This window comes from Pyrus communis, chromosome 4 (genome assembly GCF_963583255.1).
Source record: "Pyrus communis chromosome 4, drPyrComm1.1, whole genome shotgun sequence".
Classification (NCBI taxonomy): domain Eukaryota; kingdom Viridiplantae; phylum Streptophyta; class Magnoliopsida; order Rosales; family Rosaceae; genus Pyrus; species Pyrus communis.
This window is the reverse complement of record NC_084806.1, coordinates 5,461,377-5,489,301: the sequence shown is the minus strand read 5'-3', so window position 1 is coordinate 5,489,301 and position 27,925 is coordinate 5,461,377. Positions and strand designations below refer to the sequence as shown.

The 27,925-nt window shown below is 38.5% G+C and overlaps 8 protein-coding genes across 9 annotated transcripts; 5 read left to right on the top strand and 3 right to left on the bottom strand.

Moving 5' to 3' along the window:
* The first annotated feature begins 249 nt into the window (after positions 1 to 249).
* LOC137731407 (uncharacterized) lies at positions 250 to 2,016 on the top strand. Its single transcript, XM_068470516.1, has 4 exons — positions 250 to 312; positions 587 to 692; positions 1,461 to 1,538; positions 1,798 to 2,016. Exons 1-4 carry the CDS (start codon positions 250 to 252, stop codon positions 1,851 to 1,853), a joined length of 303 nt encoding a protein of 100 aa, XP_068326617.1. The 3' UTR covers positions 1,854 to 2,016.
* A 57-nt stretch (positions 2,017 to 2,073) lies between these two features.
* Positions 2,074 to 10,598, bottom strand: LOC137731404 (axial regulator YABBY 4-like). Its single transcript, XM_068470512.1, has 6 exons — positions 10,548 to 10,598; positions 3,081 to 3,213; positions 2,950 to 2,998; positions 2,798 to 2,873; positions 2,606 to 2,710; positions 2,074 to 2,154 (listed from the first exon to the last, which is right to left on the bottom strand). Exons 1-6 carry the CDS (start codon positions 10,596 to 10,598, stop codon positions 2,074 to 2,076), a joined length of 495 nt encoding a protein of 164 aa, XP_068326613.1.
* Positions 10,599 to 11,341: 743 nt separating this feature from the next.
* On the bottom strand, positions 11,342 to 12,005 carry LOC137731959 (ubiquitin-ribosomal protein eS31 fusion protein). The gene has a single exon (XM_068471230.1). The coding sequence runs from the start codon at positions 11,927 to 11,929 to the stop codon at positions 11,459 to 11,461; it is 471 nt and encodes a 156-aa protein (XP_068327331.1). The 5' UTR covers positions 11,930 to 12,005; the 3' UTR covers positions 11,342 to 11,458.
* Positions 12,006 to 13,734: 1,729 nt separating this feature from the next.
* LOC137731289 (uncharacterized) lies at positions 13,735 to 16,475 on the top strand. Its single transcript, XM_068470386.1, has 9 exons — positions 13,735 to 13,812; positions 14,177 to 14,531; positions 14,663 to 14,696; positions 14,883 to 15,083; positions 15,210 to 15,284; positions 15,416 to 15,481; positions 15,573 to 15,664; positions 15,742 to 15,789; positions 15,912 to 16,475. Exons 2-9 carry the CDS (start codon positions 14,206 to 14,208, stop codon positions 16,027 to 16,029), a joined length of 960 nt encoding a protein of 319 aa, XP_068326487.1. The 5' UTR covers positions 13,735 to 13,812; positions 14,177 to 14,205; the 3' UTR covers positions 16,030 to 16,475.
* A 127-nt stretch (positions 16,476 to 16,602) lies between these two features.
* Positions 16,603 to 17,363, bottom strand: LOC137731291 (cytochrome b-c1 complex subunit 8-like). Its single transcript, XM_068470387.1, has 2 exons — positions 17,145 to 17,363; positions 16,603 to 16,909 (listed from the first exon to the last, which is right to left on the bottom strand). The coding sequence occupies exons 1-2, from the start codon at positions 17,312 to 17,314 to the stop codon at positions 16,861 to 16,863; spliced, it is 219 nt and encodes a 72-aa protein (XP_068326488.1). The 5' UTR covers positions 17,315 to 17,363; the 3' UTR covers positions 16,603 to 16,860.
* A 1,164-nt stretch (positions 17,364 to 18,527) lies between these two features.
* On the top strand, positions 18,528 to 21,120 carry LOC137730466 (uncharacterized). Of its 2 annotated transcripts, none has more exons than XM_068469457.1 (5): positions 18,528 to 18,737; positions 19,091 to 19,366; positions 19,844 to 19,948; positions 20,058 to 20,105; positions 20,660 to 21,120. In XM_068469457.1, the coding sequence occupies exons 2-5, from the start codon at positions 19,106 to 19,108 to the stop codon at positions 20,897 to 20,899; spliced, it is 654 nt and encodes a 217-aa protein (XP_068325558.1). In that variant the 5' UTR covers positions 18,528 to 18,737; positions 19,091 to 19,105; the 3' UTR covers positions 20,900 to 21,120. The 2 variants fall into 2 exon arrangements, with proteins under 2 accessions (XP_068325558.1, XP_068325557.1); XM_068469456.1 differs by having other exon boundaries at positions 18,530 to 18,737; positions 19,058 to 19,366.
* Positions 21,121 to 21,254: 134 nt separating this feature from the next.
* Positions 21,255 to 24,120, top strand: LOC137730464 (pentatricopeptide repeat-containing protein At3g03580-like). Its single transcript, XM_068469454.1, has one exon. The coding sequence runs from the start codon at positions 21,814 to 21,816 to the stop codon at positions 23,854 to 23,856; it is 2,043 nt and encodes a 680-aa protein (XP_068325555.1). The 5' UTR covers positions 21,255 to 21,813; the 3' UTR covers positions 23,857 to 24,120.
* Positions 24,121 to 24,623: 503 nt separating this feature from the next.
* Positions 24,624 to 27,639, top strand: LOC137730465 (probable polygalacturonase At1g80170). Its single transcript, XM_068469455.1, has 9 exons — positions 24,624 to 24,863; positions 25,161 to 25,289; positions 25,439 to 25,609; positions 25,730 to 25,750; positions 25,844 to 26,051; positions 26,251 to 26,332; positions 26,468 to 26,576; positions 26,672 to 26,788; positions 26,954 to 27,639. The coding sequence occupies exons 1-9, from the start codon at positions 24,624 to 24,626 to the stop codon at positions 27,266 to 27,268; spliced, it is 1,392 nt and encodes a 463-aa protein (XP_068325556.1). The 3' UTR covers positions 27,269 to 27,639.
* Positions 27,640 to 27,925: the final 286 nt, after the last annotated feature.

Below are 27,925 nucleotides of genomic sequence, written 5' to 3'. Positions count from 1 at the left end.
TCATTTGGATTTCTAGTGCTCTTTTGGCCCTTCGCTTGGATATCTGTGGATAACAACACTTCCCTTTTGATATTTTAGGTCGTCTTTTGTTCTATATAACCCCTCTAAATATCTTTTCTTCCTTGAACTTTTTTTGGCTTTTATATATCTGTTTTCTTTCTACCTCTCTCTCTTCTAATCTATTCTTCCTTTAGCCTTTCATGCCTTTAGTTTTTGTCCAAACCCTAGACTCATCGAGACTCTGGAGAAATGTATCACAGTCATCACTTTGGTCCATGTCTGCATTGCCACTCTCAAAGCTACATTAGAATGGTAATCTCCATCTCTCTCTCTCATCGTACTTATGCATGCCAATAATTTTCTTAAGGGTAATGGGAGACTAAATTGTAAACAAGATTTACAAACTAAATGATGTGCCACCAATATGAATGAGCATGTTTATTAACGCTTAAGTAATTATCCAATCACCAACTTCCATGCCATTTAATTTACAAAATTTTATCTACAACTTTAGTCTCTCTAACATTACCCTTTTCTTAATTTGCATGGAAATTATGGTACTGATACTGACACACATAAAAAACAGATTCGACATCTTATTGAGAGATGGTTGCTACTTCACATGAGTCGTGACCAATGCGTAAGGGTGCTAGCAGAGCATGCAAGCATTAGGCCACTCGTCACGCTTACAGGTCTGTCTCTCGAGATTTTCTATATTTACAAGTGTATCAATACGTATACAGACGCGTGTGTTCGATCATAAGGGGTGGGCACAAAAAATAGAGTCGAATAAACTAGTATTGAACAGTTCGATTTGGTTACATTTTTATCAATGCCACTGTTGGAATCGAACCAAACCAAAACAAATCATTGTTAATCGGTTTCATTTGGTTTGGTTTGCTCGGTTTAAGTCTTCAATACATAAATAAAACATGTTGAACATTTCAAGAGTTTTGAATCTTCTAAACATTCTCATACATATCATGCATTAATTCCAATTTGATTGAAAGATTAAGTTTTTCGGAACATAAAAAGTTCATTAAGTCAAATAGAACTAGTTTTCAATTAAATAAAAACTCATGCTAGCAAACGATTTATTAATTAAAACCTCACAGAAGTATAAAGTACATATAAATCGCTTACTTGTAATATGTTAAGACTTATAAATATGTATATGAATAAGACCTTTAAATAATCTATAATACGTTGACATGTAAAATAAATAAATAAATAATTGAAAAATACATTGTTGGCTCGGTTTCAAAAGTATCACAACCAAATTAAAAATAAATCGATTCAGTTCGGTTTGTTTGACTTTGCTTTCTTTTTTTTTATCAAAACCAAACCGACCAATATGATTGGGATAAGTTGGTTTGATGCCCACCTCTATGAATCATTATTAGTCTAGTTAGTTGGTTTACTAATGTGTGAATGCTGAATGCATATATATAGGATTGCAGTGTGGAGAGAGCTACAAAAAGAGAATAGGCACTTCTTCCAAGCATACTTCCACTCTATTTCTCCCAGGCCTCTGATAGGTAAGAACCCAGCTCATCTATACTTTTATTATTTTTTTTAGAATTATTTGCATTCAATACACTCATAAATTACTCCACAAAATTAGATACATCACTGTAACTGCGATAGTCAATCGGGAAGATTTATATAAGACCCTATATGTATGTATGTATGTATGTATAGATTCTCATACAGCTATGGGGCCTAAAAAAATTTAATTAGATTGTTAAAATTATTGCAAACTTAATTATTTGAGGTTGCTGCATTTTCTATTTCCAGGCAGTTATATTCAAAGGGGGGCAAGATTTGGAAGAAGGAAACAGTACTGGAAGTAAATGTGTGTTTATTCTGAAACATACGAGGGCTGGGCCATTTTTGAATGGTCTAAGTTAGTCGATACATCTTTCTGGAGCCAGTGAAGACTTTTTTGTTCAATCTGAAACGAAAAGCACATTTCCTAGAGAATCTACTCTTTAAATAGCAAGTGACTTGAACCCTAAATCTTAGGCCTGAAAAACGAACAGCTTTCTTGTTATAGAAGTTTAGGTCAAGTCTTCATTCACTCGAAGGGTGTCCTTCCCATATGGAATGCCTTGGGGCCTTTGTCTCGCGGAAAACTTTGCCATCTTCGACTGCCTGCAAATTTTTCTCAACAGAAAGTTATGTATAAATGAGTGGCATAAATTTAATTATTACAAACGCATAAGGAGCTAGCCTCTGCTTTCAAATAATAAATTTGGTATTCAGTAGTTTGAACTGCAAATTTTTCAAATAATAAATCCGGAGAGGATCCAAATCCCTTGGTTAATTGCTATATATTCTGATCATTTGCTACATTAATTAGATAAATGTGAACTGATTACATGATATTTTAGTTAGGGTTTGCTAACCTCTAAACAAAAGTCAATTAGGGTTTACATTCTTGTGATCAATATTTTAACCACGCATGCTGCATAACTAACCTATAAACAATAGTCGACAATTTAGGGATTACTTAATTTGATTACCCTTTTGTATTTTATTTTTTGTGATAAGTACAGTTGAAATTAATCTGATCAAAGTTGGGAACTTAGGGTGTTTAGTTTACCTCAGGCACATCAGATTCCCATGCCACATTTTCCTCTCTCTGGCTGGTGCAACTCTCTCCATCTGGACCATCTTCTTTGTACTGAATTGGAGGGAACTGAGCCCACTACACATAGTCAAACATGCAAAATCACGAAAGTTAATAGTACTATAATTAAATTTCATTACTGCTCTTGGCTATAAAAAAACTTACATTTTTTGATGCTGTACTGAAAGCTTCCTTATGAGTCATGCTTGGATTCTCATCCTTAAGCGTCCTGATTTCTTCCCTGTTTAACAAAAGGAAGTCACATAAAATGTCTAAAGCTCCTCATTGAATCATATTCACATGCATATAATCTTTACTTGATAAATCGGTTGTAAGCCGATGGAACTCGTTGTCGCTTCTCTGGGGCTGCATAAACAATAGAAATTAGGCAAGGTTAATGTAAGCCTATATATATAATTGCCAAATTATGGATGGCTTATAGACATAAGTTTGTTAACAATGGAATTCATGAAGATTGTATCCTCCTCTTCATTATCAGAATTGGAAACCGCCATTGGGCTGCGCATGTACAAGGGCTTTTGTTTCTCCACCGTTTCCTCTAAGCAAAGTTCTTCTTTTTGCTACAAAGAGATAAAAATTTCTCTGAGACACCATATTGTTCACTAAAGTGAGACACGAGGTTTTTTAAGCACCAAAGATAGGGAAAACCCGAAGAAATATTCAAGATTTGATGAGATTGATATATTAAAAAGACGTGTGCTAGGTTTCACTGCTATATCAATGTGAAGTTGGGATGAAGAGTAGATAAATGTTGAAGCATTTCAGAATGTTTGATGTCTAAGGTTCTCTCACTCCATAGACAAATTACAGTCACACCCCTAAATCCTAAAATGGTGAAACTGGCAATACCTTTGCAGCCACATCTATTTCTGATGTAAAACTTCAATCCAACGGCAGGTGAGTAAAGTGACTAGCTAGGGTTAGAGAAGCTCCTTTTGTTTCATGCGTTGTTTTCTCCATAAATTGACTCTCGTTTCTCCCACATGGAAAGTGAAAGTGAAAGTGCAGCAAATTTACCATAAGTAATAAGGTGGATGTTTCTAGAAGCATGCATGGAGAAGGAAAAGTGGCATCTCAGGATTTGTCCTTTCCTGAAAGAAGAGCAAAAACCATTTGACATAAGAACGTCTCTCCTTTGCTTTTTGTGCTGCCCAGTTTTGGTTCATCAATGACCTACATCTACTGCATCAGTAACCCTTTTAACTCATTGACATTGATCCACTGTGTGGTAATTAACTCTCCCCCATGTGGTTGTAAGTGAGAGTTCAAGATCAAAGGTCCCCACATCCCCACAGATTGAAAAATTCAAAACTCAAAGGTGGAGAGTTTGAAAATATGTATTCACTCTCTGGTTCTATATATTGATGTTTGGTTGTCCCAATAGTGAAGTATAATCATCTATTTTGTTTTTCATTGTTGGTCAGACCCTAATCATCTATAGTTTAATTTTTTAAGTGAGAAATGGGTTTCTAGCAATCATTATTGTACATTGGGCAGGAAGAGATCAGTTTCAATTTAGTGTCTTTTTTCGTTTTGTGCCAAAACTCTTTGAGCTTTTAGCATTTGCATTGCATGCATAGAAAGGTTGTATTGTTTGAGCAAAGACTCAAATTTTATTTTATTTTCATAGGTTTCTATTTGCAGATCAATATTAAGTTTAGTCATGCACATGTGTTTGAGTTAATTTTAACTATTTATATTTCATAAATCTTATAAACATGAATGATTAGAATTAACCCGTGCGAATAAATACGTCATTCATATATAAACCACATACATATATAATTGGGATCAAAGAAACTTGAATTTGCCATATATCGTGAATCGCTTTACTTTTTACAGTTACCGATGGGTACTTTCCTCCGAAACACAACGTATTGGGCAGCAAGACTTGTAAAAAGCTGCAGTGAAACTTTCATTCCCAAGGGCATCTACCCTAAAGAAAGGATGATGAATTGGAAATTTGGAACCCTATATCTGAAGTGGATCAATCATATTTTTTTTCGGTCAATTGAAGTGGATCATTAAGTAGTCAAAAGTCAAAAGGAAGCTTTGTCGTCTCTTTCTTTTATTATCATTCCTTCCATTTTCTTCCCTGACACTCTTCTTTTTGTCTTTGTCTTATTTCCTATTCAAGTACTGGCAAATAGTTACCACAACAAGTATATAGCGACAACAGTCTGTTCTAAATAGAATCCGGATCCTCGTCGGATTCTTTTTGTGAGGATTTAAGAAGTTTGTCAATCTTATCCGTTCATTATATATCGTGTATTCAGAAATTACTTTAAATATTTCTATTTAAAATAAACACAAATAGTATTTGACAAAAACCGATCGCACGATATACAATGAACAAAGACAATTTATAAATCCCTAAAATCCTTACCAAAAAAAATCTGAAGAGGATCCTGTTGATTCTAAACATACCCAGAAAAGGTTATTTTCTCATAAATTATCACCTGTCCTGGTTTGCTCCAAGAAAGTGACTAGCTTCGGAACTCTGCGAGTAATTACGTTGAAGTAATTTTTTTACCCAAGTTAGCAGAAATCTTGACTGCTGAGGGTGGAGTGAGGAGTGATGATTCTCATGGAAAGCTGTCAATGGTCATGATGCTTTGGTGATTCGGGACCGGTTAGAACATACATGCTCATCAATATCTTATTTTTTGTGTTGGTTTGCTATAGCTGCCTAACAAAATATGCAATCTTCGGATGTCACCTGAACTTATACCCACAATTTCGTTTTGTCAAATTGTTAGGGATGGGCATTTGGAACCGAAAATTGAAACCGAAACACGAATCGAATCGGACTGCATCGAACGGTTTGGTTTCGGTTTTGGGTTTTCAAAACCGCACCGTAACCGAAACCGCACCATATATTGAATGTTATGTTTTAATTAGTTCAACTACACTAGTCATTCAAATTTGCACCACTATTCAAGTCCATACATCATACATCAGTCAGTCTTTCTCTCTCTCTCTCTCTCTCTCTCAAAACTCATCTTTATCTCTTCCACAGTCGACATCAGTGCCCTCGATGCTTGCATCTCTGCGACCTGGCTGCTTGCATCTTTGCGACCTCACTGCTTGCATCCCCATATCCCCTTCATCCGCAAGCCTTGAACTCTACAAATCAAAAGCTCTGCAAAACAAACTTGGCAAATCATTCACCTGCTCTTCGTTCCAGCTAATATGGTAAGAACTTAGAACTTGTATTAGTTAGTTTAGTTAATAATTTGTAATTAAATTAATTTTAGAGTTAGGGGTCATTTGAATCAAAGATTCAAAAGGGCAACTGGGTTAGGGTTTATAATTAATTTTAGGGATAGGGTTTTTTGCATCAAAAAGGGAACTAGATTAGGAACCACCCAAGTATCAATTTAAGTTCTAAAATTATTAATTTCTTTAGGAACCACCATCCACTGTTTTCACCTGCTTCTCTTTGGATTTTGTTTTCTTTATGTACTCACATCCTCGTACCAGTTCGTATTTTACTATATTGCCTTGATTTGGTTCAAAATTGTCTTGTTTGGAGTTTGCCAAGTATCATAATTAAAATTTAGTATACTAAAATCTACAAGTATTCTAAAACACATGATAGAATCTGTATGAGTGCATGACTCGTCAATAATTTATGGGAATAGATGTGTTAGGAGCTTAACAATGCTTATCTTGATATATAACTTAAACAAATTGTGCATTATGAAACATGTATACATATAAACTTTCTTTAATGCCTGTGTGTTGTAGATTGGTGCTACTGTTGCATATGGTTAGACAAATCTTTGAAGAATAAGTGTTCAAAAGGAAAAAGAAAGGCAAATGTTTGAAATTTGAACGATGCAAAGTAAGTTAAAAACCAAGACTTTGTTGAATTTCATGAACCATTTATATTTTTTGGTTGTACTAATGTGACACACCCCGTCCCGAAGGAGGGCATGCTGGCCGTCACGTGAGAGTGACGTAACCATTTACACAGTACGGAAGCTTTAAAGATACAATTTCTAAGATGAAACACCCAAAGGTGAGTCCTATTTTTTGTCCATTCTGTCAGAACACCGTTGGATTCCTCGTAGCCACCAAGCTCTGATATCTTAAACCTGGAGGGGCGCAAAACAAAGTTGAGTGGGTCAGCAAAACGAACGTATTCAAAACCTTCTTTTCTCTTTTGCATATACTAACCCCTCGCCGTAAAACAAGTATAGTTTCCCAGAAAATAAACATATATACGTATGTATAAATATGCCAAATATGCTCAAGGGTATATCAATCATGCTCAAGAATGTGCCATGTCAAAGCCTCATAATGATATGCAAGTGCTCAGGTATAAATCACATCAATAGCATAACATCTGGCAGCCGGAGTCACCTAACGTGACCTGTACGGTTGCATATAGAGCTCAAATCTCAAACTCAATAACTGAACAACTGAACCTGCCCACAAGTTGGAACCACCTAAAGTGGTATGTACGACAGGCCTGGGTGTAATACATATATGTACGCTCTAATGCTACGATCACGTGAAGGCTGTGCGAATAATCGCGGGTCACCTACAAGTCGGAACCACCTAATGTGGTATGTACGACAAGCCTGTGCACCTAGCTTGGATCCAAGCTGAGCATGGGGTGCGGGAGGTGAACATCACGTGAAGGACTGTGCCCTGCTCAGGGCGGGAGCACTAACACCGGGGGTGCAGGTTATGAGCTCTCTAAGCACCTCTAATCACTATTTAATGCAATTGTTGAATAACGCTTACCTGGCACTTACCTGTGCCTCCACCGCACCAATATATATATATATATATATATATATACATATATAAATGAATGTATAAACAAACATATATGCAACTCATCACTGTATATAACATAATATGCTCTAGTGCTACAATCGCATCTCAATTATATCTCAATCATATTTCAATCATATCACAATCGTATAATTCATCATATTTCAATCATAACTCAATCATATTCCAATCATATCTCAATCATATTTCATTTGTATTTCCATAGTATTTCAATCGTATTCCAAATGTATTCGTACGTATATCAAATGTATTTCAAATGTAGCTTACCTGGGCCTCCTCAGCACCATGCAACAGTATGCATAATTATGGTAATGCACATATTAAAATATGATGCATATATGACAGGATATTTAATTCGTATTTCTTTTAAAATACGTTTTCTGGGAAATACGTCAAGTATACGTATATATATACTGAAAAATAACTGCCCACTCACTGATAAGTAGCCGGTTCGTAACCCTCACGCCTAGTTTGGTTACATTCGTCGTTCGTACAAGTTTCACCTATAAAAGAATAATTATAAAATCATCATTTAAACGCACATACACAAACATTCGTCAATAACTTTCTCATACGTTGCTCAATTTGGGTGTGTGAATATAGCACGGTGATCTACACGATGTCACGAACACGTGACAATTTTTAGAACTCAATTTGGAGCTCTCACACGCCCTCACGCGCCCTGTATACGCGCTGCCCACGCGCGCGTCTTCTTCCTCGCGTCGCCGGACTGGTTTCGCCGAAGGTGGGTGTTTTGCCGGAATTTCTGGGTAAACTTCAAAGTATCATAACTTCTTCATTTCTTAACCATTTTAGACGTACTTTATATCAAAATGAAGGTATTGACGAGACGAACACATCCATACCTGCCTTGACCCCTAACTCGGCGTGGATTCACCAGAAAAAGCCCCGAAAGCTCCGGCCAAACTTTGAACTTGTCGTTCTCCGTGTTCTTACGTCCAAACACTTCCAACGAACTACTTCAAGCCTCCTTAGGACCTCAAGAAGCTTCCTATAAGCTTGAAAAGTCCTAAAAATCAACCAATAAAAAGTTGATGAATAGTACCTAAACCGGAGTTCGTATTTTCGACGTGAAAACGTTATAGTTCTTACCTGAAATTGGTATGGTTGGACTCATATCGTCGAAACGAAGAAGATGGTGATTTTATTTTCGTCGATCCGTGAAGTTTTGAAGAATTGGTGTTGTTGCCGTGTGTTTGAGAGTGAGGGAGGGAGAGAAAGCTTGATGGGGAGAGAGGAAGAATGAAAAACAGGTTTGAGGAAACCACGGAAAGGAAAAGAAAAAGGAGAAGAAACGTGCAACCCGTGTATGCACAGTGCCCTGTCTTTAATCATTCCACACAATCAAACAAACCGTCCAACTTTAATAAAGATTTAGGGTAATTAAACACACTTCACACATATGAAAATGTTAATTCGGGACGGGCTGTCACATAATGCCATAAGGCATTTTGACATTGAACCTTGTTTGAAACCTTGAAGTTTGAACTTTAGTTGTATTGTGGCAAACTAAACTTTTCAATTGGGTTGTAGTAAAATATTGTGATTGGTGATCAATTTGAATTTTAGTAGATGTGATGCGTAAGGATTTAAACCCATTGATGCATTAGATGTTGTCTCAATTTTAGTAGTTGTCATTTGCTGCAGTTTTGGTACAGGTTTGTTGCTGTTTTTTGCTGCTGTTTTTCTATTGTTTTGCTGCAATTTTTTTTGTTGCTGTTTTTCTGTAGTTTTGCTGCATTTTAATGTTTTTTTTTGTTGTTTTGCTGCATTTTTTTTTTGCAGCTTTGCCACTATTTTTTGCTGCATTATTGTTGCTGTTTTTGCTGCAGGTTCATTAATTAATATATGAGAAAAACAAGACCGTCTTATGCGTAAATAAGTGTATATTTTAAAGAAGTAGGATTATCTCCTCTCCTATTTCCATTCCCTTCACTCCCCTCGTCTCACACATTGCTTTTTGTCTTATTGATTCTATAAATAAAATTACTATAAAATGTTAACGTAACTTAACCATTACCGTTCAAATAGAAGGAGAGGGAAGGGTAAAGAGATGAGGAGGAGAAAAAATCTTATTCCTATTTTAAATTGTATATTTTTTCTCAAAAACCGTTTGAAAGAGCACCGAACCACACCGTCAAAAGTTTCGGTTTTGATTTCACTTGAAAGCGTACCGAACTGCACCACACCTACCCCTACACATAATTACACCTACCCCTACACATAGTTTTACACCTACCCCTACACATAGTTACACCTACCCCTACACATAGTTTTTCGATAATACTATTCCCCTCTTTTTACTTCTCACACATTCCTCTCAATTTCAACAGTCGAATTGAATGTATTAAAAAAGATCCAAAGATATAAATTAGTAGAGTGAAGTAAAACAAAAACATAAAGTGTGGATAGTAATTGTTTTTTGGATTTCATCAGAAAAATTGCACGTGCATTGTACACAATCCTTCTTGAATGGGTATTCTTGACATTTTAAAAGCCAAAAATATTGAACCAAAATTTAAACTCCTTCCAATACGCTGTATCATGTCACGACTTAAACTTAAAGCGTGGTTTGTCGCACTGTAAAACTACACTTCCTAGTTTGATCAACAACTCAAACCAAACCATATAAATCTTGCACTCATGGAGGATAAGCCCCCAAATGCAATGTTTGAAGGACTAGAATCCCAAATGATGTGCAGAAGGTGAAAAAATGGGCCACCGTCAGCGAGTTAAGTTCAAACACAAGACTCAACATAACATACATTTAAGAAAACTCCAGACTACACCAACTCAGCATCTTAAAGGAAGCCCATACCATTCTAGTTCAACATGACAGGAATTTAGATACGCAATCTTATAAAACATGGTGCCGCAATGTAACAGATGTGAAACTACACCTTACTCTACAAGACTACACCACATGTCAACGCCATAAATTTGGTTCAATGCCGATATAGAAAGATGAAATGCAGCAGCATTGCACACTGAAATAGCCTGTACAAATTTGGTTCATTGCTGACATAGAAAGTCGAAATGCAGCACTGATGATGCACACAAATACCCAGTATACAATGCTTGGTGTCCCATGAGGAACCTCTTGGGGCACAACCATATTAACATCAATGCAAACACGCCAATCTTATCATAAGACGATCAGCAGCAATTTCACAAGAACAAAAATAATGGCCAATGCTACGATACTAATCATGCACAAATACCTAGTATATAATGCTGAGTATCCCATGAGGAACCTCTTGGGGCACAACCATGCTAGCATCAATGTGAAAACACCAACCTTATCATAGACGACCAGTAGCAATTTCACAAAAACAAAAACAATGGCTAATACTACGATACTAATCATGCATATGACACACTGATGACAAACATTTTTTAATACAACAATATTCTACTTTAGAGAAAATTCGGGCTAAGCTACGCAATGAGCCAACAATAACTAGATAACGAACACAAATATCAAATCGTGTGCGTGCGTCAACCAACTCAAACCACTAGGCCCTAAAGCTAGTTGGTAATCGACGAACATAAACCAAAACTATTTTGTTAAACCCATTTGATCAGCTTGATCGCCAATATAATCAAATGAGTCACCCAAAACCAAATATCCAGCTTGATAACCAAATCAATCGAACAAAGCTAATCAAAACCAAATTAACCGTCTTAATAACCATGTTAAGCAAATGAAGCTCATAGTTTAAATTAACCTAACTTTCTACTCCTACTGTGTGAAAATGTATCTGACCAAACTTCCCAAAACAAAAACCAACATCAAATCATCAGCCGAAAACAACAAAATTAGGATAATTCGATCTGGCATATGCAATTGAAACAACGATAAGAACTAAAGCTCATAGGTTCTTCAAGCACGGAAATTGAAATCCAAAACGATCATAAAGCATCAAATTTTAAATCAATAACGATATAATTCAAAATATTAAATTCTAAATTACTCTAATCACCGCCAGCCTTCTGGTAAACATAGGTCAATCCGCACTTGCCGCAGTAGTGCCTGTCGAAGTGGTTCGCCATGAAAGTCCCGGCGCCGCACTCAGCATTGGGGCACTCCTTCCTCAGCCTCTGGACCTTGCCGGAATCATCCACCTTGTAGAACTGGAGCACGGCGAGCTTCACCTTCTTGTGCTTGTGCTTGATCTTCTTGGGCTTGGTGTAGGTCTTCTTCTTCCTCTTCTTTGCGCCACCGCGGAGACGGAGCACCAGGTGGAGGGTGGACTCCTTCTGGATGTTGTAGTCGGCGAGGGTGCGGCCGTCCTCGAGCTGCTTGCCGGCGAAGATGAGGCGCTGCTGGTCCGGCGGAATGCCTTCCTTGTCTTGGATCTTGGCCTTGACATTGTCTATGGTGTCGGAGGACTCGACCTCTAGGGTGATGGTCTTACCCGTTAGGGTTTTCACGAAGATCTGCATGGTTGGGGGGCCTCAGGATCGCAGGGGAGGAGCGGGGAGGCGCAAGGCTGCAGAGTGAAAAGGGGACTGGGAAGTAAATAATAGAGGGGCTTACCTTATATAGTATCCGGAGGCTAGGGTTTTTGGGGCAACGCTTGTGCTAATTATTTGCTGCGGTGCAGGAGCATGACAGTTCATGTGGTCTCATATAAAGATACGGCGCCAAAAGAGGTGTCGTTCGGAAATGGGAATTCCCGCTCAAAGTATCATAATGTTTTTTACCATTTACCTATCTTGATAAAATCTATGATAGGTTCGAGAACGTCTTGAGATTGAGGTTCAGGCAATTACCAATAATATAACGAGTAAATATGTTCCTCCTCAAGTTAGTATTTTTTTGCCTAGGGGGGAATTAGGCTTGCTTATTTTTTTAGTATAAGTAACCCGTCAAAAGAAGTAGAGTAAACTTCGGTCAAGAAGGTTTTCACCCCTAGAGAGAGAAGCACGATGGAACAGTCTAGTATGTCCTTCCTTTGCTTGAATTGAACCAAAGACCTCAAGAACGCCTGACATGAGCTTTCCTCTCGCGCGGCAAGATGAATTGCATTGTATAAGTGCCAGATACCACTTACATTCTGCAATTTCCTAACCTTTTCAATCTCCACTTTGTTTACAGGAATTGGTTCCTTGCGTGCTGCTTTCTTTTGATGACGAACGGATATCAATGAGGAGGGGTTCATATTGGATATTAATGTACCAATCAGCACCGTCGCCTTCGGAACCAGATGGTTTTGATATTCTGTCATCAAGCTCCAAAATGATGTCTCTCTCGAAACGCTCGGTCGACTCCAACAAAGCACTGCTGCTGGATTAACTTATCCTTGATCCTGATGCTCTCTTGAAGAAGGTCGAGGAATTCGACAGTGTTTTGCAGGCGACAGAGCACTCTGATCCGGCGCCAATCGTGTCCAGCGAAGACGGTTGCAGCAGCTCAGTCGAAATGTATGAAGAAGATCCACAACTGGATCCTTATAGCGAATATGACGACTATGGTGACAATGATTACGATAATGAGAGTAAGGATGATGAATTTTATGAGAGTGATTCTGACCCATTTATGGTTTCCACATTGGTAGTTTTTATTCCCTTTTAGTATCTAGTCTACCGGCCACTCACATTCTGCAACTATCCAATAACATTTGTTTTAATTGTCCAAATCTCGCAACTATCTACTAAGATTTGTTTCACAACCACCGACAAGCATATGGAAAAGCCTCGTATCATTAATATTCATATATTGGCCGTTGGCTATATAAATTTTATTTAGATTATTTACCAAATATCATTTGCTTGATTGAATTGATCTTTTTTTATTTCATAAGTAATCACGTTATTCGAAAAAATACTTTTCACAAAAATATATAATTTACGTGTATTTGGTCTTAATAATCAACTTCATTCCACATTGATTTACCATTATGAAATATTCTCTGGATGGTCAAATATTAGCGAAAATCAACAAGAAATCGTAAAAAAAAGTTGTTCTACCACGTAATTTTATCAATCTATTCAAATTATAATTTTAAATTTACAACATCCGTAGTCCCTCCTTTACCATAAACAATATCATATGTACTATAGTATTTTTCTTATAATATATTATAATACACCAATTTAGCATTCTGATTTGGCACGAGAACCACGTGGATTATTTTGAGTGGTGCAGTTGTTGAGGAAAATTGGAACGTAGCACCACCTAATCCCACACGAATTTGAATATAAATAAAAAACAGTAGCTGAGCCGGTTGACTTCGTGTTCTTGAGTCTTCAGACCCGAAGAGGAAAAGTTCCGTCTTCTTTTCGATCTTCTGATTCCAATCCAATCCAATCCAGCCCTCCAGAAAGTAAGGAATTCAACCATGAAAAAGCTCTGCTCATTATTTTGTTTTCTCCTGCATTTGTACTTGGATTAATTCTTCAGCTTCTAAATTATGCTCCTTTCGTACTGCAGTTTTTTGTGTTCCTTCATTTGTAGTTCAAACTTCTGTCCAATCGTTATCTGATTTGTACGATGTTTTTTTGTTTTTTTGTTAACCTTCGACATGTAAACTGTTACTAGGTTTTTGTCACAAGAATTTGCAGGGTTGTTATGGTTTCTTCCATGCTCTCTGATTTGAGCAATTATGTTATTCCAATTTCTGCGACAAATTTGAATACAAATTAGATAACATAATTAGTGAAACTCACAAGCTACGAGTTTCTTCACAGGTTCATCGAACCGTACTAGGCAACCCGTCATGACTGCGGATACGACCGATCCGAGTTATTGGTTGAATTGGAGGTTTCTCGTTTGTGCAATATGGATCTTATCTACTATGGTTGTAGCCTCAATTCTTATATGGAAATACGAAGGTTTCAAAAAATCAAGGAAGGGCAGGAGGACAGAAGATCAGCGAGAAACGGTAGGGAGTTTGTACGAGGGTGAAGTCTGGAAGACGTGCCTTAAGGGAATTCATCCCGCGTGGTTACTTGCTTATAGAATAATCGCTTTCTTCGTGATGTTGGGGTTGATAGTTGCCAATGTTGCTCTTGACGGGGGCGGCATCTTTTACTATTACACTCAGTAAGCTCTCTTATCTGTTTGCATTTTTCATCTTCGAGCGGATGCGCACAAATTTGAATCTTATTGTGTTAATTGTATATGTGCAACGCTCTATATGCTGATGTACTCTGTTGCCCTATTGTGCTTAACAGGTGGACGTTTGCCTTGGTCACATTCTTTTTCGGGGTATGTTTAACGTTGTAGTATACTATAAATATAAAATGTAGTTCGTTTTTGTACCTTCTACCGCTCGGTTCAATCTTCCTACTCAAAGATGCTCGTTATGATTGATGAACAATGAGAGTCATTATGCTTTGGTTTCCTTGAATCACGTTGTCCTTAGTTTTCATATGTTCTGAACTCATTTTATAGTTTGGATCTTCTGTCTCACTTTGCGGAATTTATAAGCATCGCAATAGGATTGGTGAGGATGAAGAGCGAGGCGCTTATGTTGCTCCAACACTAGGGGAGAGTGGCAATACGTCCAGCGGATCTAAAAGTCTTACGCATGAAAAATATCCCGGGCGCAAAGGTGCAGGTGCATGCGAATACATCTTTCAAATTATTTATCAGGTAGGTTTTCTCCAATTAGCAGCTGCAGTTCTGGTTAAATCAGGACTTGGATTCTTAAAGTTAGGTAATGTCTGAGTTTCCGTTATCTCAACCTGGTTATTTCCTTATCTTTGTTCATGTGTATAGATGTGTGGCGGTGCCTCGGTTCTCACTGATTGCGTATTTTGGCTCATTCTGTCCAAATCTTACACACTGGATTTTGTAAGTACGAGGTTGCTATTTTCATTGACTTAAGGTTTCTTCTATATATTGTGACTAGATTTGAGTTGCTCTTCTAATTTCCAGTACTGAACGGCTTTTATTTGACGCGTCTGCTCTTCGTTCAACTGCAGATGCTGGTCAGTATGCACTCAGTCAATGCCGTTTTCCTCCTTGGCGAGGCACTTTTGAATAACATGGTATGCTCGGTTCCTTGTCGATTTCAACGGCATCTGCTATTTTTTTTTCATGATTAAAGCTTGAAATCTTCTCTCTTTTTCCTCCCTTCAGCGCTTTCCATTGTTTCGAATTGCATATTTTGTGCTTTGGACGAACGTGTTCGTGATTTTCCAGTGGATATTCCATGCTTTCATATCCATGCGGTAAAACTGCATTTCGAATTACTTTCGTTCGAGATTGAAGAAGTTTAACTATTGCTCACATGATAACTTCGTTGCAGGTGGCCTTATTCATTTCTCGACCTGTCATCCTCGTACGCTCCCTTATGGTATGTTTTTTTGACCTCGACGAACAAATATTGCAGAAACTGGACTGCATGTATATTGCCACTCGTCTGAAACGGATCCAGCTCTATCACAACTCACCTTATCATTGTCGTCAACCTTGCAGGTATATTGGAGTTGGATTGATGCATCTCCCATGCTACGGCGTCTTTGCTTTCATAGTTAGGATGAAGAACTTGCTGTTGCCAAGAGCGTTTCCGGAGTCTTATCGGAGCGAGAGATGAGGAAGCGGATGAGGACTGCGGTCGTTAATTGGAAGCTACGTGGTGCGACCACGGCACCACGGTACCACATTGCTAAACCATTTTCATATGGCAGATTAATGACTTTTTGGCCAGGATAGAGGAGAAACTCTGGTGGTACAGGCTTCGAATTGTAATAAGCTGCACTAGGTGATTGTTCTTCTGAAGCAGCTATGGCATTTAGACTTGCACATAACAATGATACGATTGATTTTTCAATGTCCTTACATACATGTTTCATCAAACAAATTCACCTGCAAATCATAATGCAGTAGACAATGTAGTTTAATGGCCTCAAAACTCGCATCAAGGAGAGCAACTTGTATGAAACGAATTCACCACCACGTGGCATTCCAGTCGACTAATTACACATGATATTACTGGACCAAGGTGCCACGGTAGCATTGAACCTGTTCCATATAAGTGCTCCTTATCAAGAGGTTAAAATCTACTAGCAGAGGACCAAGCACCAGCATCAATCCTGCACCTATATCGAATGATGCGAGGATTTTGCTTCGGTAATAAGCAGAATGGAGTTGCACGTTTAAATGTCGATAAATGAAACAGATACTGCAATCTCAATTTATTACGCAGATTGAATTTGTATATCAACTTCAACCATCGGATTAACAAATTACAAACTTGTTTCCAGAACAATAAAACTCAAACCCTTCTTCATTTCAGGGTCACCGTCATTTAATTTCAAAAGAAAACATTCAAATTTCAACTAGTGTAATTGCAATCAGAGTAGTCTATCATTGCAGCTACAAGAAAAATTCCCAATCTTTTCAGCTCAAATCAAAGCCCAAATCTTCAGTACCTGTGTTCCAACTTCTCCTGCTCCTGGTAATACTGCACATAACTGCAAATCCCACCAAATCAAAACGCAAATCATCTACTAATCCACCCAAATGTTCACAACCCCCAAATCCAATCAGCCCTAAATCCAACATCTTGACCATAAATTTCAACAATTCACCACAAGTACGTACGACCCACTTCAAAATCCAGTAACAATTGAACTCCAATACCATCAATTACTAATTTAGGAACATAATCGAAAAACCCTAACCCTAATTTTTAGATCGAATACTTACGAGTAGGTGGCGACCAGAGGAGTGAGGAGGAGGGTGGCGCTGAGCCAGTTCTCGGAGACCTTGTGGTGCATCTTTCCGGTGAAGTCCTTCCAGAGGCCGGGCATCACCTTCTGCTGAAACGGCGACAGCGCGTACACCACTGCTCTCATCTTCACCGGAATCTTCCCCATTTTCTTCTTCTCAATCGCTTCACTTCAATGACTTGTCGTCTGTTTGCTCTGAGCTTCTACCTTTTAAAAGTCCACCGAAATCAAACGACGAAGTACTCAATGTCGTTTTGTTTCCGTGTCTTGCAATCAGACGGGTCGGATCTGGTAGACGTTCATTTACCCAGCTCAACTCAAAGGATGCCACGTCACCAGATAGTAAGAAAGAGTATACCGATAGATGAAGCACCCTCGTACTTAAAAATTAATCTTCACCTAGTGCTACAATTTCATAGTATTTCTCTTCATTCATAAATGAAATGTTTTATATTCGATTTTCATTAAATGCTAAGTCTACCTCTTTATTTAAGCTTATTATGAGGTTAAGTCTCCTTTCTATTTTAGTAAATAATATCGCTTGTTCAAAAAAGAAAAAAAAGATTAATCGTAAACAACGTGGCGCATTCGATCAGTTACCCAGTAAATAACGTACCACATCCAAATTTGATTGTTTTTTGTTTTATTGATTGGTTGATTAGTTTGCTTATATGTTTCTTGTTGCGTTTCAAACATTTCAATGAGTCATTCAATCTAAGTCAATTTTAAAACCAAACAATACATGAAAATCAAGAAACCAAAGAATTTGTGTCTTCACTGGTGACAAACCTATATTCTTACTCAAATGACTTGGATCAGTAATGAAACAACACATCATATCTTGTTTCTAAATACCACCGAAAGAAAGACCTTGGCTCTTGTATTTGCCTTTTCCCCTTGAAGTTGTCAAAGGGTGTAAGTGCTTCCAAAAGAAAGCAAATGTTATGACAACGACAGTTGGTCAAGTACTCTCTGATGCCGACTTTTACCAAATATTGTTGGTAAGTACTTAAAACGTGAGTTGGTAATTATTGTTAAAAAAAAAATTAATGACGTCACAAACGTTAAGCATTTAAGAGATACATTATATGTTCGCCACGGAACGTATTTGGAGGAGTCTATTTGAGTGCTGGCATCAAGTGGGTCAGCGAGCACGCATAAATTGACCGGCACTGCCTTCTCTACGTTATCGCTCGGCGACATGAGTGCCTTAATTGCGTGAGGATTGCTCAGTCGACTTCTTGCGATGCTTTGGGCATGCAGAGTTGAATATTCCGTTGACAATTGACATGAATGAACACATAAATGGACCAAGGACGGCTTGATGTAAAATGAAAGGATAAGACGCATTCGACCGCCTGATAGAGGGGATGAGGCAGACTCTCATGGCATTTTCGTAAAAGACTAACGGCCAAATGGTTATATAATTAGCCTCCGGCACCAGCAAGCAAAGCAAAAGGCCGAAGAAAGAATAAGAGACCAAAACCAGCTGCTTTCTTCAGCTTGAGGGCGGCATTTTTCCTTCTTCAAATTCTCCACGGACTGGAGAGTTCCGTCCTGAATTTCTAAGGTCTGCTTTCAACCCAACTCTGCAAATTCATATCTTTAATCCGTTTAGCTTTTAAATTGTGAATTCTTGTGTGTTTTTGTAATAAAATTTTAATCGGTCTACTGAGAGTTCCAAGGCTTAATTCCCATTTTTGGCTGTAAAAGCATGCATTTTTTGTTATATTCAAGTGAAAATGTGGTGTTTGATGCTTAAATCACCAGTAAACTAGCTTGATTATCTCAGAAACTTTGCTGGGTTCTCTTCTTTGACCAAAAAGACTGCAACTTTCTTCGAAAAGAAAAGTTGGGTTTTTGAAAAATTTGAATTTGGTGTTTTGACAGCGGAGTTTATCGAGGATTGGGAATTGTATTCAGGTGCAGAGTGAGGAAATGGGATCAGAAGGACCAAAGAGAGTGGTGGTTCATGTGAGTGGGTTCAAGAAGTTCCAGGGGGTTGCTGAGAATCCCACAGAGAGTATAGTTAGCAATCTGGGGGCGTTTGTTGAGAAGAGAGGGTTGTCTGCTGGTCTTAAACTTGGCAACTGTGATGTTCTTGAAACAGCAGGAGACGGGGCGCGCCCCGCTCTTTACAATGCCATGGAATCGGGGATTTCAGCAACCGGTTCTAACGGCAATGAACAAGTTGTATGGGTGAGTGTCTCCTTTAGAGTTGCAAAATTTTGTTTTGTTTTCAGGGTTTGAATTGCTAGAAACGAAAGAAGCATCCACATTGTTTTGGCTAGTAAATAGTGTTGTTCTAAATTTGAAAAAAAGTTATTGTTCTAACTTGCACTATAATTTCATGCGTCTATTGACTTACAAGGTCCCCTTTTGCTTCATAGTTCATCATGTTACCCTTGATTACTACTGTGAGGACTGACAAGACATTTTGATCACTGATTGCTTAGTTGATCTTGTGAAACACACAACGCACTATCTTGGTTCCTAACTTGCCATAAACTTTTTGTGTCTCACTAGAGGCTTCTTGTCAGGTTTTGTTGCTTTGCAGACAAACGTTTTCATGAATTTGTGTGAACAGATTCCAATAGACATTTTTATGCAGAAACATAAGTTATCGGCAGTCTTCTGTATGTTGTTATAATAGTTTTACTTTCATTACTTCTTCAGCTTCACCTGGGGGTGAATAGTGGGGCTGTAAGATTTTCTGTTGAGCGGCAAGCAGTAAATGAAGCCACTTTCCGCTGTCCAGATGAGTTAGGATGGCAACCTCAGGTGAGTCTGATTCTTCCTATTTTAATGGTGTTTCTTTATTTTACTTTACCAGGGTTCCTATTATCTTGAATTTGTTGAACTTAGTTTTCTTTTATTTCTCTTCTTCCAGCAACGACTAATAGTCCCTGAGGATGGAGGAATTACACGAGCAAGAGAGGTATTTGTATATTCTATTTGCAATACTGTATTTATATATTCGTAAAACACAATTTATCGTTTTATAGAACTATGATATGTTGTCAGTGTCGGGTACCAAATACTTAGGGTCGGAGTTCAATGTATAGATTTCACTTTGTGCTGAGTTAACATTTTGCAGAATTGCTGCGTTTTCTTATATAAGTAACCGAGGGAAAGGCTTCAAGCCTTCAATGTTGCAGGGTTTGGCATTGGTTTACGTGGAATGTAATGATAATGTCACATATTGGTGTGCTTAGTTTCCCAATCAATAAATTGTTAGATGAGTTGTGGACAAAGTCTCGTGATCGATTCTTATTAATTCTAATTGAAACTGAAAGGGGAACTGCTGCTTAGGATGTTTTGTTGCATATAAACAAATTAATGGTCCGTCTTGTTTTAAGTTTTGATTGAATCACTTATACTGGACGTGGCATAATGTGTCGCCATCCAAGAAACTATTTATCATGCCCATGTAGTCCTCTCTTCCCCCTTCTCTCTCGCGTGTCTAACTTTTCCGCCATTTGGTTCTTGAAGACATGTTGCTCGATCGAGGCAATCCTTAAGATCTTGAAGAATCGAGGATATGATGTGGCAATATCAGATGATGCTGGACGTTTCGTGTGCAATTATGTCTACTATCATTCCCTCCGTTTTGCAGAAGAAAAGGGTCACAAATCTTTATTTGTCCACGTCCCTCTCTTTTCCAGAATCGATGAAGAAACTCAGATGCGCTTTGTGGCCTCCCTCTTGGAGGCCATTGCAGCTACATGTTAGTGATGTGAAAGCTGCTTGTGTTTTTTGCCATTTGCTGCTAAATGTAAATCAATGGTGTCAAGATCATTATAATTGTAGAACAGTTTGTATGGACTTGTTTGCTGTTTTGTTTTTGGTGAGGAAAATGGCTCTCCTATTATCCGGGAGGCGGCGTCGTCAATGTATGAGAATGTTCATCTCTGTCTTGTGATGGTTCGAAGATTTGCTCGCACTTTTTTCTACTTCTTCCTTTCTCCAAATATTTCATGGGTGTTCATTTGCATATTTCAAGTTGGATTGAAATGAGAAATATTAATTTCAACTTTTCAAGTGGTTGTGGCTGGAAGAAAAGTGTCTTGTAGGAATCAAATTAATAAAGTGCAATTTGCAAGCAAAGCAAAGTATTAAAAATGTGTTGTTTGGGCTTCTTTACAAGTTTTTAGGTCAGAGAATGTCTGTATGCAAACCAATATTATAAAAAACACAGCCCGAGACGCGCCTAGGCGGCTTTTGAGATGGGGCAGGGGTGAAAACGTCTCTATTCAATGAGAGTAGGCGAAAACTCGCCTAGACGTGGTTGAGGCGTGCCAAGACAGCTGAAATCCTTGCTTCAAATTTTCTACGGACCTCTGGAAGTCGAAGGTTGGGCCTCTGAGGCTCTTCCCTCTGGGTTTTTTTTTTCTGTTGCAGTGGTGGAGTCTTCGAGAAGAAGACAACCGCGAAGAAAAAGAAAAAACAATTTTTGAAAGACTTGGCCCAAAACGACATCGATTTCTCTTTTTGATATAATAGTTTGCAATATTGATTGTTTAGAATATTGTCAATTTCACTCTTAGCAGTCGTTTAAAACATGGCAGAAAATACGACAGAACGACAGAGAGGGTAATGAATTTGGTCAATGATTAATACGAACCCGAGAATATTGGACATATCAAATGTTGTCAGTTTCACTTCGGAGAGGCGCATGGCCAATGCGGATTACTAGGTTACTGTCTTCCGTACGTTTCAGTACAAACTTTAACGTAGCCACAGCTTCATCAACCTCGTCATCTCTGCGTTTGAACTCGTACTTTGAACCCAGTGCTCGTGACCTTGTATACTCCAACAACCTAAAAATCGATGGTTTGATTAAATCCGGGGACTTGAACACTGCCCTCAAACTGTTCGATGAAATGCCTGTATACGATGTTGTTACATATAACATGCTTATTTCTGGGCACGGCCGACATGGGTTTCCGGAACAGGCTTTTCACTTCTACGCTGAAATGGTTTCACAAGGAATTAGAGAAAGTGCGTCGACGTTTTCGGCGGTTTTGGGTGTTTGTAACGACGCAGGGTTTTGTAGAGAAGGAATGCAAGTTCATTGCAGGGTTGTCTCACTTGGGTTCGGCTTGAATTTGTATGTGGGGAGCTCCCTTGTGGATCTTTATTTGCATATGGGACTAGATAATGTAGCTTTGAAGATGTTTGATGAATTGCCGGACCGAAACTTAGCTGTTTGGAATTTGTTGTTACGTGGGTTTTGTGAACTTGGTCTGTTGGATGAGCTATTTGGTGTGTTTTCCAAGATGGAATTGGATGGTGTGGATCCAAATGGGCTTACTTATTGTTATTTGATCCGCGGATGTAGTAATGGGAGGCTCTTGGATGAAGGAAAGCAGCTACATTGCCGCATTGTTAAGGACGGATGGGTGGAATCGAATGTATTTGTTGCGAATGCTCTGGTGGATTTGTACTCTGCTTGTGGGAGCTTGATTGATGCAAACGAAGCATTTGAAGCTATTCAAATGGAGGATGTGATTTCATGGAATTCAATTATCTGGGTCTGCGCAGAAAATGGTTTGCTGCTTGATGCTCTTAAGTTATTTGTTGAGATGCAGTTTTGGGAGAAGAGGCCATCGATTCGTTCGTTTGTAGGGTTTTTGAATTTAGCGAGTAGGACTGAGAATATTGAACTTGGAAAGCAGATGCACTCTTATGTTTTGAAGTCGGGTTTTGGTCACGGTGGGAGTGTTCATGTTCAATCTGCTCTAATAGATATGTACGGGAAATGCGTTGACATCGAAAGTTCTGTGTCCATTTATGAAAGTGTTGGTGAGAAAACGTTGGTGTCTTGTAATTCTTTGATGACCTCTTTGTTGCATTGCGGTTTTATTGAGGATGTGGTGGAAATGTTTGGTTTGATGGTTGATGAGGGAATTGGAATTGATGAAGTTACTCTATCCACGACCCTGAAAGCCTTATCGATATCTGCTTTAGCAAGTTTGGGCAGCTGCAAATTGGTACACTGTTGTGCAATAAAATCAGGTTTTGAATCTGATATTGCGGTTTCGTGTTCACTAATCGATGCCTATGCAAGGTGTGGCCATGTCAAGCTTTCTCGACAAGTTTTCAAACAATTACCTTCACTGAATGTCATTTGTTTTACGTCGATAATCCATGGATATGCACGAAATGGAATGGGAAGTGAAGGTCTTGATTTGCTTCAAGAAATGATCTTAAAGGGTCTGAAACCTGATAAAGTGACAATCTTGGGTGTGTTAAGTGGGTGCAACCATTCAGGACTGGTCAAAGAAGCAAGATTTGTGTTTGATTCAATGAAAAAACTATATGATATTTCTCCGGACAGAAAGCATTTTTGGTGTATGGTTGATCTCTTAGGCCGGGCGGGTATGCTAGAGGAAGCTGAAGACTTGCTGCGGCAGGCACCAGTTAATGGGGACTGTGTGATGTGGAGCTCGTTGTTGCGTAGTTGTAGGGTACACAAGAACGAAATCGTCGGAAGACGAGCGGTAAAAACTTTGTTGTTGGAGCTTGATGTCGAAGATCCTGAGATTTGGTTGCAAGCTTCAAACTTTTATTCTGAAATTGGAGAGTTTGACACTGCAATGCAAATCAGGGAAATTGCAATAGCAAGGAAAGTGAAATGGGAGATGGGTCACAGTTTGATCGAGGTAAACAGTCACCATCACCACTAGCATCTTGAAATGATGAAACCACCTGATCGGATTCTTCATTGACCCCACTGTGGGTCCGTATGGAGAAAATCTTGGCCAGGGGTTCCATAGACCGCCTCTCACGAAAACACGAGATCCCTTGTATTTTAATCCCACTCGACTCCACTTGACTCAACAGGATCCCACATAGTGTGAGAGTTGTCCTAATCAAGTAGTCTTACGGGAATTCTCTCCAGTCTCCACTGCATGATGCTTTCAGCTAAATTTTCACCTGGCCGGCCCCTGCTCATGAGGTTTACATCTTCTCAATAAAAATATGCTTCTATGTTTGGTCTAACTAACTCGTTGACCTTTTCTTTTGCTTTTCTTACAAAAAACGTTTTAGATTTTGTTGTACGGCAGACTGCAGCTGTACATCCAATCATTTTATTTCAACCTTTGAAAATTCAAATTGTCCTTAAAAATTAGCTCGATTTATCCGTAAAGTATTGCACTTTGCTGATTTACCTTTACTTTCCTTTTATCCTGAAACAAATCCCAGAGTGAAACACTATTTCTGGTTCATTTTGTTCACTGATTTAAGAGTAAAGCAAACAACAAAGATTTTCCCTTGCTTTAAGTGTGGGCTTGTAGAAAATGTAACATCTTCATCTACTTTCAAGCCAAGCCATGTTAAACCAGAGAGCCCTTTGGATTTCTTAAACTAATCTGTACGTATAAATGGTAACCCATTGTTTGTTGAAATTATACGAATCGACTAACCTTGCAAAACAACAGAAAAGACAAGCATGGATAATCTCTTTGTGGTTTTTGTTTTTGGTATGCTGATAGCGGTTTTTGGAGTTGCAGGAAACATGGTGTGTGACAATATGAGCATGCTTCATGAGCTTGAAAGCTTTAACATAGAAGAAGACAATGAGCTGAATGTTTTCGACATCCCGACATGGAAAAGTGAACGTGGTATCAAGACTCTTGTTAACGTGGATAGCTTTGGCGCAGCTGGAGATGGAGTTTCTGATGATACTCAGGTGACTCTTTTTTTTGTCATTCAAATGCACTTCATTTGTTGAATAATTAAACTCACTTTTAAATACTAGATTTTGCCAAAATATTGAGACTCAACTTTTGATACCAATAAACTGAAAGATTATTAATTATACAACATACTGTGATCAGCAGTTAATTTATTGCAAAAAAGACACGACGATTCACAGCTCTAGCACGTCTGAACTTTGCCAATTTTAACCACGAAAAAAAAATCGTTTACCCAAACTATTTACCATTTTTGTTGACATTTAATTCTTTTACAATACCATTATTCTTAGGCTTTCCAGAAAGCCTGGGGTATTGCTTGCAATACAACAAATGCAGTTTTCTTGGTACCCCAAGGACGCCATTATCTAGTGAATGCTACAAAATTTCAAGGGCCATGTGCGGATAACTTGATCATCCAGGTAAAACCTTTCTTGATTTTTTTGAAAGTTAGCTCTTTATAATCCATCTCCATTCTAACCATCAATGATAACTCTTTATATTCCGTCTCTCTATAGCTCTACAATGTTATGAAATGTTCTTGTTTGTAAATGGTACGACTAATGCACAGATTGAAGGAACTATAGTAGCACCAGATGAGCCTAGTAAATGGGATCCGAATTTTCCACGAACATGGCTTGATTTCACTAAACTGAATGGAGTCCTTTTCCAAGGGCATGGCGTTATTGACGGCTCAGGCAGTAAATGGTGGGCCGCATCCTGCAAAACGAACAAGACAAATGTAAATCTTAGCATTTTATCATTTCTACTGTATCCAAATACTTAAATTTAGACCATTTGGTATTGGATATTGATTTACCTGGATATTGATTTACCTCTCTGTCTCTTTCTTTTTCTACAGCCTTGCAGAGGGGCACCAACTGTACGTACCTTTCCCTCTGATCCAAAAATGAATTTATTCAAATGATATGGACCAGGATCACTGGATAGAATTTAAGTTGAGTTTTTATTGCAGGCATTTACTATTGATAAAAGCTCAGCTATAAAGGTAAAAGGCATCACCATCAAGAACGCCCAACAGATGAATTTTGTCATCTCTCAGTGTGACGCGGTGCGAGTTAATGCAGTACAAGTCTCGGCTCCAGGAGACAGTCCCAACACTGATGGAATCCATATCACAGCGTCTACTAATGTGATTCTCCAAGACTGCAAAATTGGAACAGGTTCTCAAACTTTCTTCAATATCATGTCTCATATCACTTTTCATAATCCAAAAGAAGGAACTGGGATGGAAACAAGACTAAATTGGTTATATGAACAAAGAATATCATAAATTAACCTTTGATTGGATACGAAGGAAACAATTGAGTACTCTTGAAAGGCGCACAATCACATGACACATTGTGTTTCCTGTTGATTCAGGTGATGATTGCGTCTCAATTGTCAATGGTACCTCTGGAATTAAGATGAAAAGAATCTTTTGCGGACCAGGACATGGAATCAGGTATCATCTACTTTTGTTGTAGACTAATCCTATTGTTTGTATCTCATGTAGTCATGTCTCCCAAAAGAGATACGTAGCAGGCTACTTAAATTGTTGTTCTCATTATCTTTGTTGGCATGAAATTCTGAAAATTAGCATCGGAAGTCTTGGGAAGGATAACTCCACTGCCATGGTCACAAAAGTGGTCTTGGATACGGCATACCTCAGGGAGACAACCAATGGCCTCAGGATTAAGACTTGGCAGGTTTTTAATCTATTAATTGGATTTCTTTGTTTTATTTTTCGGGTTGCAGATGGATTTCCCCTATGTTAACATTCACTGTTTGCATTTGCATATAGGGCGGTTCTGGTTATGTTCGTGGAGTCCGTTTCCAGAATGTGAAGATGGAAAATGTATCAAACCCGATAATCATAGATCAGTTTTACTGTGATTCCCCCAAAACTTGTCAAAATCTGGTAATGCTCCAAATCTCTTCTTTCCTTCACTGCTGATTTCTCATCCATTTGACTCTGATTGTAGTTTAAACTCCCCAACACTTAGCTTAAATCAATCATAACCAGAACCCTGTCAAATTTCTGTTAATTGTGAATGTATTGCTTTTCTTTGTCATGACATTCCAGACATCAGCGGTGCAAATAACCCAAGTCATGTACAAGAACATTTATGGAACCACAAAGAGTGCGAAGGCCATGAAATTTGCCTGCAGTGACACAGTTCCATGCAGGAACATAGTTCTGACTGACGTCAACTTAGAGAAGGAGGATGGCCAAGTGGAAACATACTGCAACTCTGCGCAAGGCTTCGGGTATGGCATTGTGCATCCTTCTGCAGAATGTCTGAATTCCCATGACAAAGACTCCACGATCAACGGTCAGACATCTGAATCTGAGCTTGCAGATCTGACTACAGCGGATATTGTGCACACTGAGCTATGATTTGGTTCCCTATATGCACATAACTAAATAACTGTTTGATAGTATACTGAACAGGGTAATGAGCCTGTAGAGTGCTCTCTAGTAATGTAAAGGATTATTGGAGGGGCAAAAGGATCCTCTCCGGATCCCTTCCTCCTAATCCACCAAGTCCGGGGATCCGGGCCATTAAAATTTGATCAACAGCTACAAACAGGGGCATACTTTAAAAGTTACAATAACTTTAGCCATTAGATTAAATTTCAATGGTCTGGATCCCCGAACTTGGTGGACTAGGAGGAAAGGATCCGGAGGATCCCTTTCCATAGGAGGGAGGTTTAAGGGGCAGTTGCGCAGAATATTATTATATAGAATTATAGTTATAAAATTGATCACTCTTTTGTTAAAGATACTGACGCATTGAAAAAACCGCACTTCCACTCTTTATTTTTCGACTTTGATTTCATTTATTGACATGATTGATCATTTGAGGTGTATAATTGTACTTCAGAGGAGACTTTGTCCAAAGTTTGACTCTCAATACCTAAATCTAAGCGATTAAGGATTAACCAATCCGAGACTAGAAACTAAAGAAGTTCAAATTTGCACCTTGCCCCTGGGCCTATACCAAATTTCAGGGATAATCAAATCCCCGTTCCTCAGCCTTGCCCATTATTATCA